General features: G+C 42.5%; 3 protein-coding genes across 6 annotated transcripts; all 3 read right to left on the reverse strand.

Annotated features, from left to right (window-relative positions):
- Positions 1 to 162: 162 nt before the first annotated feature.
- On the reverse strand, positions 163 to 6,477 carry LOC114440844 (selenocysteine insertion sequence-binding protein 2-like). 3 transcript variants are annotated; one of them, XM_028413404.1, is made up of 18 exons: positions 6,288 to 6,477; positions 5,723 to 5,865; positions 5,496 to 5,643; positions 5,353 to 5,422; positions 5,016 to 5,224; positions 4,846 to 4,930; positions 4,667 to 4,758; positions 4,448 to 4,585; positions 4,274 to 4,354; positions 4,093 to 4,191; positions 3,861 to 4,008; positions 3,574 to 3,737; positions 3,358 to 3,487; positions 3,087 to 3,270; positions 2,788 to 3,008; positions 2,556 to 2,710; positions 2,287 to 2,473; positions 163 to 2,205 (listed from the first exon to the last, which is right to left on the reverse strand). In XM_028413404.1, the coding sequence occupies exons 1-18, from the start codon at positions 6,294 to 6,296 to the stop codon at positions 2,078 to 2,080; spliced, it is 2,391 nt and encodes a 796-aa protein (XP_028269205.1). In that variant the 5' UTR covers positions 6,297 to 6,477; the 3' UTR covers positions 163 to 2,077. The 3 variants fall into 3 exon arrangements, with proteins under 3 accessions (XP_028269205.1, XP_028269204.1, XP_028269203.1); XM_028413403.1 differs by having other exon boundaries at positions 4,448 to 4,588; XM_028413402.1 differs by having other exon boundaries at positions 4,448 to 4,591.
- A 164-nt stretch (positions 6,478 to 6,641) lies between these two features.
- Positions 6,642 to 10,441, reverse strand: LOC114441471 (major facilitator superfamily domain-containing protein 10). 2 transcript variants are annotated; one of them, XM_028414421.1, is made up of 13 exons: positions 10,309 to 10,441; positions 9,349 to 9,554; positions 8,969 to 9,065; positions 8,783 to 8,886; positions 8,530 to 8,688; positions 8,265 to 8,456; positions 8,066 to 8,168; positions 7,874 to 7,985; positions 7,691 to 7,799; positions 7,496 to 7,586; positions 7,317 to 7,364; positions 7,125 to 7,214; positions 6,642 to 7,000 (listed from the first exon to the last, which is right to left on the reverse strand). In XM_028414421.1, the coding sequence occupies exons 2-13, from the start codon at positions 9,499 to 9,501 to the stop codon at positions 6,897 to 6,899; spliced, it is 1,362 nt and encodes a 453-aa protein (XP_028270222.1). In that variant the 5' UTR covers positions 9,502 to 9,554; positions 10,309 to 10,441; the 3' UTR covers positions 6,642 to 6,896. The 2 variants fall into 2 exon arrangements, with proteins under 2 accessions (XP_028270222.1, XP_028270223.1); XM_028414422.1 differs by lacking the exon at positions 10,309 to 10,441 and having other exon boundaries at positions 8,783 to 8,854; positions 9,349 to 9,514.
- A 566-nt stretch (positions 10,442 to 11,007) lies between these two features.
- Positions 11,008 to 19,793, reverse strand: LOC114441570 (zinc finger protein 462-like). Its single transcript, XM_028414553.1, has 11 exons — positions 19,679 to 19,793; positions 19,353 to 19,407; positions 14,546 to 19,275; positions 14,173 to 14,453; positions 13,967 to 14,085; positions 13,737 to 13,856; positions 13,421 to 13,658; positions 13,065 to 13,207; positions 12,760 to 12,983; positions 11,649 to 12,657; positions 11,008 to 11,417 (listed from the first exon to the last, which is right to left on the reverse strand). Exons 2-11 carry the CDS (start codon positions 19,393 to 19,395, stop codon positions 11,287 to 11,289), a joined length of 7,038 nt encoding a protein of 2,345 aa, XP_028270354.1. The 5' UTR covers positions 19,396 to 19,407; positions 19,679 to 19,793; the 3' UTR covers positions 11,008 to 11,286.
- Positions 19,794 to 19,893: the final 100 nt, after the last annotated feature.

Raw genomic sequence — 19,893 nt, forward strand, 5'->3', positions numbered from 1 at the left:
ATTATCGAAGCTGGCACGCTTTAACTGCTTGCAGTTTAAATTGAGTTTCATTTCGTTTGCCTCAGGTTGAGATGCTGATGATGCTTTTTTTGTCCATTTGTGAATGAATTTTCAGACTTGGAAGATGTTTCTCAAACCAAATAAATAGTTTTGTAAATTAAGCATTTTTTAAGTTTACTTTATTCAATATACAGTTAGTCACAGCTGCAGCTGATTGCTACAAATAACAAAAAATAAATTTAATTTAATTTTGATATATGTTTATTTTCCTGGGGGTTCCTCAGGGAAGTATTTTCAGCCTACTACTGCTGTCCGTGAATGACCGATTCACTTCAAGTAAACACTATAATTGATTGATTTTTTATTGAAATGACATCGTAAACTGATTTTTTTTTCCTTTTAAAAAATTAAACCTCACAGTTTTAGCTATTTAACAATTTCAAATGAATATAAAAAAAATAATAATCATGGGAATTTATCTTAAACGGGCAGCTATATTCCATGATTTATACAAAAAACTGAAAGTAAGAGTAAGATCAAAAACAAAACATGTCAATTTCCTCTGTCTCAACTTTTATCTTCACACAGCTCCTTTTGTTTCACAGTTTGGTCTCAATGCCACAGTCAGAACCACTTAGCAGAGCATCCCATTAGAAAACAAATACTTAGCTTAGCACAAGGAGTAAAGACCGCCTGTCAACAGTATCCTGCACTGCTCATCTCATCCGTTAAATAATAATAATAATAATTGAAACCTTTATTAGTCCCACAATGGTAAAAAAGGTACATTTGCAAGCTTTGTGCTAAACTAATCTAGAACCCTGCCGCATATCATCTAATCCACCAATAAGGAGCATGCTAAAGGTGAAGAACCTTTGCTTTAAGATTTGTGTAAAACTTAAGACTGTGTATTTTCAATGTTTCATTATACAGCAAAGGAACTGACATCAATTCTCTTGTGCTTGTTCCATTGAAACACATTGTAAAAATAGTGTTTACTTTATCTCCGTAAATGATCAGATAAGTGAGATGTAAATCAGCAACACAGGTTATTATAGCCTCTTCAGATTAAACAAATTCCAGACCACCTCCAAAACGTACTCAACATAAACGCAAAAGTTCACATTAGTCATTTCTTCTTCACAATAATGTTTCATAATATTCTTCAACTGTGTTTGCGTTACTCTGCGATTGTCACCCAGCAAACAGTCCTGATTTATCATGCTGTCATTTTGTTCCTCTTTCTGTGGAGCTTTGAGGTAACAGCTCGTAATGTTTCTTATCATTATGTGGCTGTTTGTCCTGCTGCACTGTGCTGAACCCAACGACCTAACCTGAAAAAACAAAGGTCTCATTTCTTACTCCGAGAAATACGAGATTAATCTTTAAACTACAGTGAAGTTGTGTATCACCATTTGCACACGTGAAAAAAAAAACTGCGTAGAATAGCTTCCTGGCTGTGGGGGGTGGGGGCAGTATTCAGGCGTATCGGGGCTCGAAGAAGATTTAACATAAAGAGAAGCATAATTTCATTTAAAGACAATAAAAACTGGATTTAAATGGGAATTCCCCTCCTACTTTCATCACAAAAACAAGATTTTTTAGTGTGGATATGTTAGTTCATTGTGTATTTTTTTTTTTTTTTTTTGAATTTGAAGATTTTTCCTGAATGTATCCAAAACATGACACACTTCATCTCTGAATCATGTCTCTTTTGGGCCTCTAACTCCACAAATCTCTGCACTGTTCCAATGCAATTAATGGAAGAATCCAAATTTAAGACTGTCAATCAACTGTCATCAACACACCCTCCACAGAGGGTCACAGACCTCACGGCTGAAAATTCATATTGTGGGATCTCTTGAAGTGTCACAGTCACTCCCATGATTATGATTAATTGTAATTCATTGCAAAAATTATCAAGATTCTTATCATAAAGTCCCCAGTTTAAGAACGGCCTGCAGCCGGGCACAAACCTCCTACGGCTCAGTGATGAATCTTTTCCTCAGGTGGTGATCAGCACACATGAGTTCTTTTTTTTTTTTTTTTAAATTAGGCACAGAAGGCTTTGATGCTGTCAACTCCTCTCGTCTTCATCAGTGTTTTCAGTACATTCACTGTCCAAGTGCATGGAACTGAGCTGCTCCTCGAAGGTCAGGAACGTGTGGTTGCATTCCTTCTCTAACATTTTCTTCCAGATTTTGACTGAGAAGACAGTTAAAACAATGTGTTACTATTAAAAGGTTTTTAAAGGTGGTTTTATACTTTCAAAGAGCACTAACTCACTGTACTCTGGTTCCTGTGGCTGTGTAGTGTCGGGCCCAGAATTGGACTCCTCGTCCAAGCTGGTAGTCTGCAGCTCCTCAGTGTTTTCTTCCTGCTCTTCTTGTCCACTCTGCTCCAGGCTCAGCGCCATCACCTCATATGCTTTCCTGGCCTCAGACGACAACTCAATCATCTTATGATAGAAGTCCTACAGGTAACAAAAATGTTTAGCTTGTTTGAAAACACATATCTAAAACAGTACTGTGGGGATTTGCTGAATATAAACTGACCTGTGCACCGTCATAGTTGAAGATGCCCACCAGACTGACTGGCACGGCCTTGTTGACACAGCGGCCCAAAGTTTTCCTGGAGAGCGCAAACACGAACGGCACCCCCTGTTCACGGCACGTGTTGATGATGGTGTGGAGGGCATCATCCAGGCCACCTGTAAAGAAGAAACGCTTTAAAAATGCTCACAGTGCTCTGATCACAGTGAAGGCCAGCTACTGGTTCATGCAGTACCTTTGGACTGGATGCGTTCACAGTTGGGTGAGATGATGACACACTTGACCCTCCTGAGTTTCAGGTGCTTCAGGACCTCTCGAAGGCCCATCACGATCCGCCTCTTCATGCGGGCCTTCATGGGGTCCTTCTGGTAGAGACGGTCCTGGAAACGAACCAGCTCTTTCAGCAGATTGGACACACACTGGTCCAGGTCTTTGCTCAGCATCTGGCTGCAGTAGCTGATGTACAGATTAATAGAAACATGAGAACACCACTGATTTTAATGAGGGCTCTGCAGTCAGGAGTGCAGCTCTTACTCTCTGAACTTCCTGCTGTGGATCTTGGGAACACTGGCCAGGCAGGGCTCAGGTGAGGCAGATTGTTGCTGTGTTGTCGTGTCTTTGTCAGCGTCTTCATCACCCTCCTCCTCCTCCTCAATCTCATCTGTGCCATTGAACTCGGACTGATCGTCACCTTCCTCTGTAGGACTGCCAGCCTCCTCTATGGTACAAGAAGCACATTATAAAATGACCTAAAACTAAACGGTTCCCTTATGACTCTTTGATTGTTTCATATGTGTCCTCTAACCCGTCTCATCTTCATCACACTGTTCTTCTTCTGTGGCATTATTAGTGAGCTCGGTCTCGTTTTCGGGCAGCAGTCCTCTCTCCTCCAGTAACCGCCTCTGTTTCCTCTCCTCTCTCTCTTTCAGAATGACCTGAAACAGACAGAAACAGAGTCCTGAAGTCGAGGCTGCACAGCTGGAAACATGCTCTCCTTTGCTTCAGAATAAGGAGGGCTTACCTTCTTAAGAGGAGTGGGTTTCTTGGCTTTGGGCACTTCTCTCTGCTTGCCTTTCTTTACCAAAGGGCTGGTGGAGTCAAGGGGATTGTGTGCGATTTTGTCTTGCTGCCAGGGTTTCTTCTGGGCGGAGGGCCGCTTTGGGACAACAGGCAGTCCTCCACCAACTACAATGATAGTTTAGAAGTAGTAGAAGTAAGTACCACCAGAATAGCACGTTGGTCCTTTCTTCTTCTTCTTTTAAATAAATTACACTTTCAAATAATTTGCACAAAGAAGACGTCACCAACCTGAGAGGATGACCGGTTTGGCGTCCTGCTGGGCCTTCTGGGACTGCTGCTTCTTCTCCAGGGCAGCCAACATGTTTCCGATGTCCAGCTGCACAGGGACCTTACTCTTCTTCCCAGAGACCTTCTCAGCTTTCTGCTGACCAACAGACTGAACATGGGGCTACGTGTTAAAGACACATTCAGACAGACCAGAATACTGTTTTGCTCAGTAAAGGTGACAGCAAACACAGACCTGTCCTTTTTTAACTGCTTCTGTGGGTTGGGTTTTGGCTGCAGAGACTTTCTCCTTACTTTGGTCAGAAGAGTGGTGCTGGCCTCCTCTTTGGTTCTCCTTAAAAATTCAACACAGAAAGAAAAAATCTTACTTTTTGTTGAATATCTCTGTTGCTCTATGACACTCTGATGTTATGTACCTCATTGCATAGCTTTACATTGCTTCCAATTAGAACTCTGTGAGTCCTGGGCAGAGCCAAACCAGGGAATTCCTCCTCATCCTTGAAAGAAAAAAAGGAAACAATCATCCTCCATCTTGAGCAGTTTCTAAACTCCTGGACTGAATGGAAATATGTAAGACTAATGTTCTGTACCTCAAATTTTGGAGGCTCTTGTGGAACTACCACCTCCTCTGACTCTAAGGCATCTGTGTCTGTGCCTTTGGCTTTCTTCTTTTTCTTCCTTTTTTTCTTGCCTGTGGCTCCCTCTTCCCGCTGAGCAGCCATCGCATCCTTCTGGAAAGATGTAAAATGGCAGCTTTCTTCAAATCTCCTGTTGAGTGTCTGAATAAATAATAAAATCACTCATCATACCTGCGTGTGGTTGCTGCTCGTCTTTTCCACAGGAACGGGTTTCTTAGGAGGCTGAGAGGCGATATTAGCCCAGGACGTCACCACCAGCTGACCTGTTTACATAAGAAAAAAACAATCATCAATCACTTCAGATATTAATACTATCACAGGCTTATGGTCACTGAAGGACTGACTCATACCTGCCAGGAGGACAGGGGTGTCTTGCTTAGTATTAGTGGCACTTTGCTGAGATTCAGACGCTGCTGGGGATTCTCTCCTGCCAGACTGTTCAACAGAATATCAGAATGTCACGAGTGAGTATAAACAGCCAGCATATTTTATTTAATAAGTACACTTTGCACAGTCTGACCTTCCAGGGTGATTTTAGCATCTGAGGGCTGACAGGTGGAGAACTCAGACCCCAGCATTCTTTCTGAGAAACAGGAGGCGCAGCTCTGCTCTGTGGAATACCAGCTAACTCGGGAAAGTCAGCCATCTTTACCTCAAAAGCAGGCATGTGTGTTTGTGCTGGTTTAGCCTTTCCTGCAGAGGTTGGGGCAGATCTGGTCCCCCTAAAACCTTAAGATGGGTTGAATAAAAGCAACAAAACACATCACATAAGTAAGGTAAATAGAGTGTGGACTGAAAGGTTAAGAAAGTGTACAGCATCCCTACGCAGAGGCAGCACACACAGTGTTTATAGCTACCTTGTTTCTGTGCATCTGTTGAGTTCCTGCTGGAGATTCTGCTTTGAGAGTCACTGTTGCTTTTTGATGTCTGTGGAAATATAGCACAGATATTAGTTTTATGAAGGAAGCTCATATTTTTTCTTCCACAAATCCAAACAAACCTTTGCCTGCACGTCCCCCCATGTGGACCTGTCTCTCTGTGGGAAATCCTCCCTGCTCTCTCTGACAGGACGGCTTCTGCTGTAGCCGTGACTTCTTGACACATCTCCCCCTTTTCCAGCTGGCTTTGAGCTCAGATGTGACCAGTTACTTTACAAATCAGACAAAATGAGTAGTTGAACAAATAAAGCGAATGATGTTTTGAAATTGTTCTGTCATGGTTTCCTACCCTCTTGAAGTCTGGTTGGATACATAAGGATTAGGTAACACCACAGGTGGAGATGAGACTCCATGAGGCTCAGCTGGCTCTTTCCTCTGTCTCCTCTGGTGTTTGTGGTCCGCAGTCTGGACAGCTGATGACAGTTTGCTCTCCTGGTCAAAGTAAAGGCTGTCATCAATAACGACCTTTAACTCTCAGATTGTTGGCTTCACTTCAATTAAAACGCAATAATGATCACTTTAAGCACGTATTAAACTCATATTCATTCAAACGAAAATGTGCAAATCACGTTAGCTTGTATGTATATATCTAAAATTGACACCTGGCTAATGTAACACCTGTAACTTTTGCGTGACTACTCAAAAACTATTATGTTACAAAACTATATAATCAAAATGTTACAAGCTCGGCCAAATCCGCCGTGCACTAATTAGTGCCAACGACACATATCTGTAATCGTTAAAGTTCTCTGAAAGTTAGCATATGTTCATCTACACGCTTTAGCGTCACTTAGCGTTACCTCGCTAGCTAGCTGGCTAGCTAGAAAACAGTTACGTTTCTTGTCGTTTATTACCTTGTCCATCGTCAGCTTTTTCCTAGACACAATCACATCTTCTCGTGTTCACTTGAGCTTCCGTGTGTTGACAAACATCTCCCTATAGAGCTGCGACATTTATCTACGCCAACAGTGAGTTGGCTAAAGAGGCTAAGCAACCTGTTTGATAGCATAGCAGTAGCAGCTAGTTGAGATTCGAACAGCTGATATTTACATGGTGTGTAAAGTGGAGGCCTTCAGCGACACCTGCTGGCAGCACAGCGCAACGACACGTTACTACAACCACAGGGTACAAATCACAAATTACACACAGAATCATTCAATCACATATATGTTTTCCATGTTTATTTTTAATAAGTACAAAATACCATATCAACATTTTTAAGTGAGCAAAAATAAAAAAAATATACTTAATACAAACTCTGAGCCACTGATAAAATACTGCAGTATAAAACTATATGTGTTCGTGTGTGTATTTATAATGTGCACATAGCAGTATGACTAGTCTCTCTATTTCGTACATTATTTTTGTTTCTTTGGCATTAATAACTCAGTGCTTGATTTCCGGAAGATGTAAACATCACAACATTCACTTAGGAAGTCTCTTTTTTAAAGTCTTTGTGCAGCTCACTCCTCCTTTAGCCTGCTGGCTGTCCGCAGGAGAGCCAGTGGTATGATGAAAGAGGCTGATGTGATGAAAAAACAGATCTGTGCTCCTGCAATCCAGTAAACTAAGGAGGTAAACAAATGAATTAGTAAAAATGCATAAACAATTCACATTAAAATCATACTTTTTTTATGATAAAAAAGGTTCATTTAGATATTCTACAAAAACTAGACGTAGTCTTCCTTTACCAGATGATGAAACAACAGGTCCAAGTGCTCTCGCCAGGGCCCCCAAACTACGCAGGATCCCCATCACAGTGCCTTTCTGATTGGCTGAACCTGGACGACGTGGATAAATAAACCAGCATAGAGTATAGATGGGTGCATTTAAACAGGAAGTGGATCATTCATGTAGTAAATAAGAGCAAACAGGAGGCTCACCATGGTCAGAAACAAGTGTGGACAGGCAGGGGACCACGACTGCAGCCGCTGTGAGAAACAACAGAACATCTTAACAATCATAAGAATAAAAAAAAAAAACGTCTATTTTCCCATTTAAAGCGACAATAGCGATCAGATCGGATAGAAGAAAAGAGCCTGCGGCCACTTCATTGACTCACCAAAGGAGTACAGCGCCAGGCCCATGTAAAGCATCGTTATATTCCATGACAGCCCGATGAGAAGAAATGCTGGAATCAATGTTATGATTGCCTGAAAACAAGACAAACATTTTTTAGCTAGATATACATTCGTGCAGAACTGGAACACATGTAATTGGAGGAGTATTTGTTGTGTAAACAGAGGATTTTTTTTACCACTCGAACGGCCGTTATATGGTGCCCGGGTTTGATTCTGCGAGCGTAACCCCCTTGAATTAAAGCCATGATGACCCCAATGAAGAAGAACATCTTTCCCTGCTGCATGCTGTGGAGGAAAAAACAAACCATTGATTGCTGCTGTGTCTGACAGAGAGCTAAACTTCATCTTCGAGTTCACACCTTGTAAACTGGAAGCGCTGGTGAGTCAGGAAACTGAGCGTGAACTCCAGTCCAGAGAACAAGAAGAGGTAGCAGAAGTAAACCAGGCCCAGCACTCGAAGCTTCTGCATTCCTGCAGAGGAAGAAATCAATGCCTCTTATCTGTGAGCGTGTGTCAGCCGCACGCTGGAATCCAGCAGGTACAGTACTCACTTTCTGTAGAGGGCAGATCTTTTGTCCTGCTGACAGCTGCAAAGCGGAACAAAGATAATGGGTTGAGGAGGTCTGAGGAGTCCTCACACCCAGAGGACGACACCTACAGGACAAAGAGAGATCAGCGATCTGCATCTTACTGAATACATACATACATGACAACCAGTCTATCACAGAGGGAGCATGTCCACAAACTAACCTTGACGTCCTTTGTCAGCGTCTCAGGCAGCATCAGCCATATAAACAGCAGATCGGCGCCACTGAAGGCCAAGGCGAGCAGTGCCGGAGCCTGGTAGAAGACACTTCCTGTTGTTTTAGAGCTGATGGCGAAGTAGGCGCCCATCAGAGGTCCCACGGTGAAGCCCACGGAGAAGGCCACACCGATCATAGCCTGGTCAAACAGATTAAAAGGCGATCAGCTGAAGGTCTGGTTCATTCACACAGCTGTGAACATCTGTGCTCACCATCCCTCTGTTCCGGGCCTTGGGGCAGGGCAGGTCGGCTATGATGGCGGTGCAGAGGCTGACGTTGCCTTTACAAACGCCCCCAATTACCCGAAACAAAAGGAACATGCTGAAGCTCCGGGAAACGGTCCAGACCGCGTAAGAGGACATCAGCCCCAACTGAAACACAAGGCAACCCAATTAGACCTGAATGAGTGATATCATTACACCGCTGCTGTTCTCTGTCACCCTCAGGCGGTGCCGGTAAACTCACTGTGGTGAGAAGCAGAAGGGGTCGTCGGCCATGGCGGTCTGAAAGAACCCCGGTTACCGGGGACGACAGGAACTGCAGCAGAGAAAACAGCGATCCAATGAGACCTGCGGGGCACATTTAGCAGCATTAACCCATTAACCTGCTGCTGCTTAACTGTTTCAGACCTAAAACATTAACACTTTATACCTCCAAACAGGACGCTGTTGTACTTCTTCTCCATGGGAATCCCAACAGCCTCCCTGAACCAGTCCACCACAGTCTGCAGAGACTCGTACACACCGTCCTGGAATATGACATCACAGAGCATAAACAGGTCAGAGTAGTCATGAGTCAGCACAGCATGAGTCAGCACGCACATTCCCACACTAACTAATCTAATCACTTATGAGTTTGTGATGGTTTTTACGGACAAGACTCCCTTTGTTTGAGGAAGCATCGTTATCTGCATGCAGCTAAAGAGCTCGCTGTTCATCTGAGACGGTGCTTCTTTTCTTTTAATCTCTGTGTGATGCACCTGGTGTTTGCTCTTTGTGTCATGTCCGTAGAAAGTAGCTAGAAAAACATACCCCGGTTTGTGCATAATGGTCCAAAATAGAAGGCAGCAAAGGCAGAATCAGAGTGAAGCCTAGCAGGTCCAGCAGCAGGATGACGAACACCACACGGATGACCTTCGATGAGAAGGAGGCGCCATCTTCACCTGGTTTGTTTAGAGCTGACATTCCTTCAGCCGGGCACAGCACTCTCTCTCTCTCTCTCTCTCTCTCCTCTGGTTCTGTTAACATACAGTTAGAAATGTGACGTCAAACAACAAGCTGAGCTATAAAAGAAACACATCTCTCGTATTCTTTTACAGCTTCCTGGAAAGAAAAACGACCAAACAAGTTTCCTCCATACCCAAACACATTTAACCCATTTAACCCAGAGAATCTGAGATTAGGATTAAAAAACAATAAATACATTAAAATAAATACCTTTTCTTCAAAATTAGGGCTTTTAGCCCAACATTTAATGACTTATTTGTCATTTTTAAACACTTTTTCCCGTTTTTAAAAGTGCAGTTACTTATTTATCAACATTTATTTTTTAATTTATTTTTTAATTTACCCCTTAAACAATAATAATAATAATAATAGGAACTGAAAGATTGATTTATTAAAGACTGTACATTTGGATTAAATACTGTAACAGTGATTTGTTGGTGGGTGTGATGTAAACATTGCCAGTAAACGTGTAATCAATGACTTCACCTCAACTTCTTCCAGTCAGCCAAGAGAGAGGAGGAAGAAGGAAATAAAGGAAACAGTTCACACTGATAAAACTCTCCCAGCCTGCATGACCTCCTTATTTCAAACATGTGGGGATTAAAATCAGGTCGCACTAAAAAAACACGAACACGTTAAGGAAGCGGACGTCTCCAGAGTTTCATTTCGATCCAGTGTCCAACATCGTGACTGACCTTTATCTGTCTATCACGTCTTTTCCAGACGTTTTGTTTAACAACATGATAAAAACAGTGTTTTACTCACATTCTATCCGCAGAGAGGTGAAGTCAGAGCAGCAGTTCACAGCCAGCAGCTCGGTCTCTGTTTAAAACTCGTCCGCCTCATCAGTCCATCATTACGAGTCCACACCAGGAAGCGGTGTCCGCTTACATTTGGATGACAAGTATGAGGCGTAGCGCTGCATTCAGATGCTCCTCGTTCGCTCGGATTTTTCAGTGTCAACTTTTGCAACTCGCGTAACACTTTTAAAACAAATGCCCAAAACAATAAAACCATTTACTTTGAAAACCTATAAGACCTAGGGAACATCATTTTAGATTCCGAGTCAATAATCGTACCTAAACCTAACACAGATTCGCTTGTAAATAACCGCGTTTTTAGGTTTTCGTCAGTATTAAAATGATTTATTGATGGCTGTCAGTTACATTCAATGACTCATAGCAAACAAGAGCTGCCGATAAAGAATTCTGCTGAACCAATTTTCCAAAAATAAAAAAATGCAAACAGATAAATACCAAACTAAAACAATGTCAGGTTTCCTAACCGCTTAAAATACCAACAGCACCTGAAAGCAACACCAGCATTTCACCATCAGTGGGTGTTGAGGAAGGTTCAGGTGGATTCACCAAAGATGTCCTAAAACATTTAGAAGTTTGACAATAATAAGCTCTGAGTAATATCTTAAAACAATGAAAAAAAACATCTAAATTCCAAACAATAGCATATATTTGAGTCAGAAGTTTTATTAAAAGAATGGCATCAATTTAAATTCTATGTATAACAGCTCTACCATAAAAAACATGTCATTAGAAAAGATTAAAAATCTATAAAACATGCAAAATTTCTTTGTAAACAAGTAATTTAAACAAACATTTTATAGATAGTGGATGGTTCAGCCATACAGATAATACAGCTCTACTCTCTCTCACACACACACAGACAGTACAGTAAGTAACAGCAGGAGCTGGTCCAACCATCCAAAACATAAAAAAAGAAAACATGTTAAATTCCATGACGCATGACGTGACGTTCCAGTTCAGAGCTGTTTGTGAGATTTCGCCCACATAGCTCACAGGTATACAGTTTCTCCTGTGTGTGTGAGGAGCGCAGGTCTCCAGCAGCTGCCTCTGTGGCTGTGAACACACCAGAAAAACAAAAGATTATTATTAGTATATAATAGTGTAAATTCCAAAGCACAGCTTCTAAGATGCCAAAGGTGAGATCTTCAAAACATTAAAAATAAAAAACAAACATGAGATGTTTAAACCCATAAACTTCAGATTAAAACTATAATGGCATACATAAAGAATAAATCTACAGTGTTTATCACCTCCTTACAGGGCTTAATGAAGAAACATCCTTACCTTTGCATACATCTGGACTCACATGCTGCTCATCACTGCATTGCCTCTCCTCATCTTCTTCTTTAATCTCTATTTCTCTGTCCTGCTTCCGCTCAGAATAATAAACCTCTTCTTCCTCTTCTTCCTCCTTGCAGCATCCGAGTGCAACCAGTTCCTCTTTGAGGTATTCATTCTCGAGTACTGGCATTTCTCCATAAGACTCCATGATCTCATCTTCCTGCACCAGTTCCTCTTTGCACTTTGCTATTGAGACCGCTAAACTTTCCTCATGTGCAGAGTTAGGAGAAACACTGACGGAGTTCCTTTCATGTGTGACACTCTTTTGAGCAAGGTTTAACGTTGTGACATGTGTATTTATTTTATCTTCATCTACTGACATGTGATGGCTTTGCTCATCATTGCTCTCTGTGTCCAGCTCCATCTTAACTGTTCTCTGCTCCTCTGCTTCCCTGTGCATGTCAGAGGCGCTGCTGTCCTCGTCCGGTAGGGGTGTGCGACACATAATGTTGTCCTGCTCTCTCGCATTAACATCCAGTGTTCTCTGCTCGGGTGCGTTACTGTGCGTCTTGTCGACCTGTGTGTTGTCTTCTTGGCTCTCATTGCTCTGCCTTTCTTTCTCTGCATCACTGCAATCCAAAGCGGAACTTTCTCCTTCATTACCCATCCCCTGTCCTGTTGTAGTGTCTTGCAGGCCAAAGATCACTGCTTGTTTTTGTGGGTCCTGCTTCATTTGCACAGTAGTGTTTAGTGTTGCATCCTCACACTGGGTGTCAGATACAGAGGCAGGTTTTTCTCTCTGCCTGTCCTCTTCTTGCTTCTGATGCATGTCAGTTTCTGCTGGAATGTTAGTAAAGTCAGAGCCTCCAGTTTGTTTATCTTCACTGTCACCGTTGTCCTGCTCCAAGTTTGACAAAGGTTCCTCCTCCTGTTCTTCTCCTCGCCTCCTGCCAACGCTCGCCTCTAACTGATCAAGGCTCACCTGACCCACAAGCTCATGATTCCTCACAACCTGCACACACACAATTACACATATTTTTAAGAACAGGGATTTTCTTTGGAGACAGACAGAGGAATTCCAGCAATAAGCAGAGAGAGTGAGACAAATCCTCACCTGATGCTTATCACTCAGGTGTGCCTCCAAGTCGCTGAGTCGAGTGCAGTCAAAGTAACACAGCCGGCACTTGTAGGGATTGACGTCATCGTGCTTCGTCATGTGTAAACGGAGGTTGTCAGCAGTGCTGCTTGAGAAAGTGCATTTTTGACAGCGGAAGACGATACCTTGAAGGTAGCGTGACAGTTTTGGGCGACGTACTTCTATCGGCACGACTCGTTCCTCTGAAAAACAAATAGAGAACAAAAAAGAGTAAAACAACATAACAGAGGAGGATATCAGAAGGAAGCAGGGCTGAAACCCACCACGATGCAAGACGATGTGATCAATCATATTGTTCTTGTTCTTGGTCTGGTAGAGGCAGAAGGGGCAGCGGAGATCTTTGTCGTGAGTAGGTTTTGACTGGCAGGTAGAGTGACCTGATGCCATGTGCATTTCCAGATTTTTCCTGGAGACAAACAGAATGAATGATAAGAAATCACTCTGCACAGCCAATAATAAACTCTGTTTGTTTTAATGTTGCTTTAGGACTACAAATATTCCAACATTCTCTATATATTCTATATACCAATCTACTCTCGTCTTGCTTATTGACATAAATGTAATCCAATAATTAGGGTTTGTTAAAACAGATGCAAACATTATGAGGAAAAAAAAGTACCTTAAACCAGTGACGAAGCTGCAGTCTTTACACCTGAGCATCTTCTTCCCGTGGCTGTTTAAGTAGTGCCGCCGGATACTGGACAGGTGTCCGGAGCAGAAATTACAGAGCTCACAGTGATACAGTCTGTTCTCAGCAAACTTTGATTCCTGCACGACTGTTTTAGATTTGGTCTGTGCCATCAAGTTGTAGTGGTTCAACTGCCGCTGCACATCTGGTGGCTCCAAGTACGTTGATTCTGTAAAAGCAGAGGTCTGTTAGTAAAGCCATTAATGCAAAAATAACCAACAATTTATACAACAAATGTATGACTTGCCTTTGACCTCGTCAGGTTCGTCTTCAACTTTAGGCGGGTGTTTCATCCCTGTGTCGGCTGGCTCAGTGCTCTCCTCGTCGTCAGGCTCAGCCTGGTCCACGTTGAGTTCTGGGCATTCATCTGAAACGACCATCAAACTCCACATTTACTGCTAGTTTCATAAATACTATAGGTCATGCTGCCATGATCACACAGCGAACTGTCATGTTATGTCATTAAAGGTTTCTCACCTCTATGTTTTCTCATAAAATGACTCCACCACAGGCCCATGACGGGTGTCCGATAGGAACAGAAACTGCACATGAAAGGCCTCAGAGTTCCAGGTTTGTACAGGACAAATTTAGACACCCTGGTAAAATGAGGAGGAGAAATACATTTAGGAGACATGATAACAATTAAACCAATCAATGATGAAAAACTATGTTTTTTTTCTTACTTCTCCTTTAAGTTTGAGATCGGCACTTTGTCGATTTTCTTGATGGCTGCCATGGTTGCGTGGCTGCGCTCATGTGTACGCAAACCTTTCAGGGACATGAATGTCCGCCTGCACCGTTTACACGTGTATCCGGATTCTGGCTTTGCTTGCTTCATATTAGTGCCACGTGAAGGGGACAGAGGAGGACTTGTAGGAACACTGAAGGTCTGCACAGGCGTCTCGTTCCACTTGGTGAGCTCGTCCATGGTTTCTAATGTGGGGACGTCCTCTTGCTGGGAGAACTGAAAATTGAACACAGTGATTGTGGAAACATTTTGAACCGGTTTTATGTGTAGATCATGCTCTTGAAAAATTATTCTGGCAGCCAACTTACTGTGAGAGATTTGTCTTCTGATGGTGCAGTTGTCTTTGCAGCGCCGGCTGTCAGGGTCTTCCTCTCTCTGTGGCGATCCAGGTGAAAGGCCAGTTTTCTTGTTCCATTTAATTGCATGTCACAGTGGACACATTTGTACGCCCCTGTACTCTTATGCTTGAATCCTAATGACAACACTGTAAAGTCCAATATGCAGTGAGCGGCACTGTAGTGCTCGCTGAGCAACTCGGATGACTTGAACGTCAAGTTTGGACATTTTTTACATGTCACACTTGCGGCTTCCTCAGACTGAGGTCCAGGCTGGACTCTGGCCTTGTTGCGTTTGTCATATTTTTGTAGCAGCTTGCTAATAGTTTGCACATCCAGTTTGTGAGCCTTTTTGTAGTGACTCTGCAAGTATCTTCTATAAAAACCTTTATAGTCACAGATCTGACACCGGTACAGCATGTTTTTCTGTCCTGTTGGCGAGTTTGACTGACATATCTCAGGAGAGTCTGACCGGTGGCTGTGACTGATTTCTGAAGTTTGGTTATTGAACAAGGAAGCCTGTGATACTGATTCCTTAGAGCTTTGAACCTTTTCAATTTCAACTGCAATCTCCGAAGCATCTGGTGCATCATGGTTCTTCAAGCAGTGTATTTTCAGGTTTTTCAGTGAGGCATAAATTTGCGGACATTTTCTACACATGTATCCTCTTGCATTAGAATTTTTCCCCAGGTCACAATTGACCATATTAGTCGAGAGTATTTCACACGTCTGAAGTTCGTCTGCCCTCGCTGTGACTGTCGGATGCTTCATCTGGCAGTGAGTGAGCGTGCCATGGTAGCTGGCGTTCATATATGGACAGCTTGGACACTGGTAGACTAATATTTTGGTTTCTTTTGCTGTTGCGTTGTTGTTGTTGTTGGGTGGTTGCTGCGTTGACAGCCAGTTGGGAGATTTTGGCACCTGCCCGTATATGGGTACAAAGTATTTTAAATAAGCATCGCTTCCATGTTTCATGTTATAATGTGTTGAAAGGCGCTGCTTCTTGTAATAAGGTTTGGAACACAGGACACACCTGTAGTCAGAATCCTTTGTGACAATATTCATGTGGTGAACACGCACGTGTCGAATAAGTGCAATTTTCGTGCTGCACTTATAAGAACAGTGCTGACACTTAATCTGGGAGTATATTTTCTTATTTAAAAAAGAAGCCTTTAATATGGACAGCTGTCTTTTACTTCCAGCTGCTGGTCTAAACGTCTTTACAACAGAGTCCGCCTCTGTCTCGTTATGTTCCTTCTCGCAGTGCTTGTTCAGTTTTTCCAGCGTTGCAAAGATTTGTGAGCAGGTTTCACACATGTGCCCACTCAGTTTCAGAGTCTCATCCGGACCAATTCTTTTGTCACTGCAGTGTTGGATGCGCATTAAATCCACATGGAGACTGTCCGCTCTGAAAGGGAGGGAAGGATGCTTCATCTTGCAGTGAGTGATAACTCCATGATATGAGGTATTGACGTAGGTGCAGTGTAGACATTTGAAGACGTGCACACGTGTTTGGGCCGGCACTACTTGTTGTTTTTCTTCCGAATTCTTCTCCATCGGGATATCTGTGTGTTTTATTCCACAGTGAATGGTGAGACCGCGCCGACTATTGAAACTTGCAGAGCAGTGATGGCACTTGAACAATTTGGGGGACACTGTTGCATCATCAAAGGACTTATCGAATTCGAGAGGCACTTGGTAGGAATCAAATAACTCGTGTATTTTATTCTGGCCTTCTGCCTGCGCGTCTCCCCCTGCCTTCTTCTTATTGAGTTCCATGCTGTCTTCTTTTGCAGACGGCAAGCCACCATCTACGCACCTTTGTTTAGGTATCTTCTCTTCTGGAGAGGACGTCTCAGGGCCGACATACAACCGAGTGTTTACAAACTCAAGACTCGACTTGCGCCTTCGGTGACATTTCCTGTAGTGCATATAGACCTCTTCTGCTTTATCGTCAGAGAAAACACACAACTCACAGTGATAGCCCGACTGTAACATTCCTTTTCTGAAACACATTCTTAAGACCTGTGTGACTGTCATTCGGACATGGTGGATCTCCCTTAAATGCTTCTTCAACATATACACATACTGCGTGCTGAATGTACATCTGAAGCACTGAAGGCTCCTCTGTGTGAGTGGTGCTGAGGACGAAGCGGGAACCAGGGGCGGCGTGGAAAGCTTCTTCATTATTTTTTCATTTATATTTTCTCCTCTTTCCGGTGACTCCTGATTGACTTGTTGGTTTCTTGGTGTTTTTTGATGCAATTTCTCCGTCTCCTTTAGAACCATAGAAGTGTACTGCTGGATTTGTGAAGGGTGGGCCGCAAATTCCCGATGTCTTCTGTTGTAATGCTTTATCACTTGGCTCACAGAACCCTTTCTGTAGTTGCAAAAGTGACAGAAAAACATATTTTCATCACCTTTGTTCATGAGAGGCAGAGGTAGAAGAGTTGAAAACGATGAGTCCTTTGCATTCAGTTTAGATTTTTTAATTTCCTCTCGGATCACGGCGCTGTATGCAGAAACATGCTTGCCGCTGGTATTTATGCCTTGGTGAGTTTTAGCTTGATGGGTCATTACTCCAAATATTGAGGGATTTCCATAGTTGCACTTCTGGCAGTAAAACAACTTTTCAGCATGTAGGTATATATTTTTATGTCCTTTCACAGAAGCACCCGCCAGTGAAACGTTTGTTTCAGGCTCTTGTTTCTTGGTTTTAGAACGAGGAGATGAAGTCCTTTTCTCAGTATCACTTTGATGTTTCTTTTTCTGCACTTCGGCACTATACTTCAGGATTTCTTGAGAATCCATGTGCTTGTGCAAAGGATGTTTTCCATAATGATGGCCAATCAAGCTTCTGCGTTTCTCACAAGTATAACTGCAAAACTTGCAGTAAAATGTTTTACTCGGTGGACTGTCTCCTGAAGGGCTCGATTCCCTTTTACGTTTGTTAAGTAACTTCTTTGTTTTTCCTCTATCCTCCACAGATTCCACTGTCAACAATGTCTTTTTTTGTGGCAGCTCGGCTTTGTCTTTCGCTTCTTTAGAATGATCTGAGCTGCTCTGTGGTGTCGAAGCCTTTGCTGACAGAGAATTTGGAGACTTTTCCGGCGTCATCTGAGCTGACTGTTTGATTTTATCTATAGTAATTGCGTTGTCTGGGTGATATTTTTGGTAGTGAACTTGCATAACTACAGCTGACTTGTGACTAAACTTACAGTGGCTGCATTTATACAAGCTTACATCTTCTCCACTGGAGGTGGATTGCTGAGGTGAAGCTTCAGTTTCTGCATCTTTACATGGTGCACTCCTGGGGGAAACTGCTTCTGATCTTTCTGGAGTGGGTGTATGTCCACATTGATTTAAATGCGATAACTCCTCCTGGCTCCCATTAACAGAGTAACGGCAAAACAACAAAGAATTATCTACTTCTAGAGTCGCGTGATTTTCCTTGTAATGGTTTTTCAGCGACTTTAATATGTTTGTTGTAAACTGACACACAAAGCATTTAAAGATTAAACTGAGCTCATGTGATTTCATCGTAAAGACATCTGGGGCCTTTGGATGATTTTTCATGTAGTGCCTTTTGAGGTCAATCATGTTTAAAAACTCAACTGGACACTCGAGACAACGAAAGGTTGCACTTTGATCATTTGAGTCATGGATGTAGACAGCATTACATCGGATGTAAGGGTGGTCATCCTGGTAATGGGATGTCAAACTCGCAATGTCTACATTTCTGTAGTCGCAGTGCTTACAAAAATACATTTTAGGGCTTTTTGCATCTCCATTAACAAGAACAATCTTTCTTTCTTCCTCATCTTCGCTAAATTCAAATGCAATTTTTTTACTTGTTTTTTCTTTATCGGGCAGTTTTATGTCTTCGCTGTGTAATTTTGCTTTTTTCGCAGGGTGACTGTTGACCTTTTTGGTCCTCTTGGGAGCGTTGTCAAGTCCTGTTTCTTTAAAATGTTCCCTGAGCTTTGGTGGTTTCATGTCAGCAGTAAAAAAGTTTTCAGTTTGCGAACAGCGGTAAAACTTATTGTCACTGGAGATGTCAATGTCAATCAAGGACTTTGCTGTGACTTTAAACACACCACTGCTGTTTGGGCTGGAGCAGGATGGAGAATCCTGCAAAATGAGGGTTCCTTTGGTGCCATCAGCTGACATTTCAGGGGCTTCCTCATTTGACACAGATGTTGATATGTACTTGGTGGTGGGTTTTGAAGGCCTCCTGTAGGTTTTTAGGTCCTTGGATGAGCAAGGTGCATGTTTAGTTTTTGAGGTAGAAGTATTAGAAAGAACTGAGGGAATCTCTTCTGCTGCTGCAGCTTCATCGTGTTGGTTAGCCAAGCTTTTGGGGTCAGCGTTTTGGAAAACATTTGGGGTTCCCAAGCACTGGTTCACATGTTCATTTAAAACATCTCCGCTACAAGCAATAAAACCACAGTGCTGGCATTTAAAATGGTCTCCAGAAACAACACTGCTGTTGTCAGTATTGGTTTTGTTAGTCTCAGAGCTGTTCAAACCAGCATCTTTCCGAGCAGCATCCACATCAAATCCATGCACCTTGTTGAGGTGCTCAAACAGGTAAACCTTGGTTTTGAAGATCAGTACACAGTGTCCACACTGAAAGGATTCTTGAGAGACAGCTCCATTGTTGACATGCTTGACGTGGTCAGATGTAGAAAGTTGCAATGAATCTGAGCAGGTGAATGACAGTTACTGTTAAATACTACTCTTAAGCTGATGACGGTAAGACAGCCGATTTAACACATACCGTTTTGCATCTTGTATTCCTCTCTCAACTCAGAGCCTCTCATGTGAAGACGCACCTAAAAACATTAAACGAATACATTATATCAGGTTGGAATCACGTCAAATAAAGTTCACAAACACAAGCATCCACGTGGTGTTTTTAAACGAGACATTACAGATGAAAAAACTACTCAGTTTTTCCAATTAACTTTCAGACTGATACGCACAACAGGAAGGAAATCGGATCCAATTGAATAAATAGGACAAGGTTTTTTTAACACAGTCCCAATCAATACAGCACAATTTTAACTCCTTACAATGCTTCGTACGCACAGATCATGTACTCACATATGCAGCAACCACGGATTTAAGCAATGTTTTGAATCGCTGGTGTTGATAACAGGCAGGGATTACACGTTTCCGCCATTTTTCCCGCGAGTGCAACTCTCTGTAGCTTCTCCTTCCTCCCCGACCAGCAAAAACATCAACGGCTGTTACATCACTTCCGTCGAAAGTAATTCACTTTCGAAATTAAGTAAATTACAAATCGGCGTTTTGTTTGT

The sequence above is a fragment of the Parambassis ranga genome, chromosome 9, assembly GCF_900634625.1.
Source record: "Parambassis ranga chromosome 9, fParRan2.1, whole genome shotgun sequence".
NCBI lineage: Eukaryota > Metazoa > Chordata > Actinopteri > Ambassidae > Parambassis > Parambassis ranga.

What these genes read in the sequence shown, in the direction of transcription:
- LOC114440844 (XM_028413402.1), bottom strand. An exon ending in GGGGGGACGTGCAGGCAAAG is followed by an intron (nt 5,423 to 5,495) that starts GTTTGTTTGGAT and finishes ATATTTCCACAG; the next exon opens with ACATCAAAAAGCAACAGTGA. An exon ending in CGAGCAGCAACCACACGCAG is followed by an intron (nt 4,592 to 4,666) that starts GTATGATGAGTG and finishes TTTACATCTTTC; the next exon opens with CAGAAGGATGCGATGGCTGC.
- LOC114441471 (XM_028414421.1), bottom strand. Translation starts at nt 9,501, where the DNA reads ATGTCAGCTCTAAACAAACCAGGTGAAGATGGCGCCTCCTTCTCATCG. An exon ending in CCCTTCTGCTTCTCACCACA is followed by an intron (nt 8,689 to 8,782) that starts GTGAGTTTACCG and finishes CTTGTGTTTCAG; the next exon opens with TTGGGGCTGATGTCCTCTTA. An exon ending in ATATAACGGCCGTTCGAGTG is followed by an intron (nt 7,587 to 7,690) that starts GTAAAAAAAATC and finishes TCTTGTTTTCAG; the next exon opens with GCAATCATAACATTGATTCC.
- LOC114441570 (XM_028414553.1), bottom strand. Translation starts at nt 19,395, where the DNA reads ATGAGAGGCTCTGAGTTGAGAGAGGAATACAAGATGCAAAACG. An exon ending in ATCTCAAACTTAAAGGAGAA is followed by an intron (nt 14,086 to 14,172) that starts GTAAGAAAAAAA and finishes TCATTTTACCAG; the next exon opens with GGTGTCTAAATTTGTCCTGT. An exon ending in TTTTATGAGAAAACATAGAG is followed by an intron (nt 13,857 to 13,966) that starts GTGAGAAACCTT and finishes TGGTCGTTTCAG; the next exon opens with ATGAATGCCCAGAACTCAAC.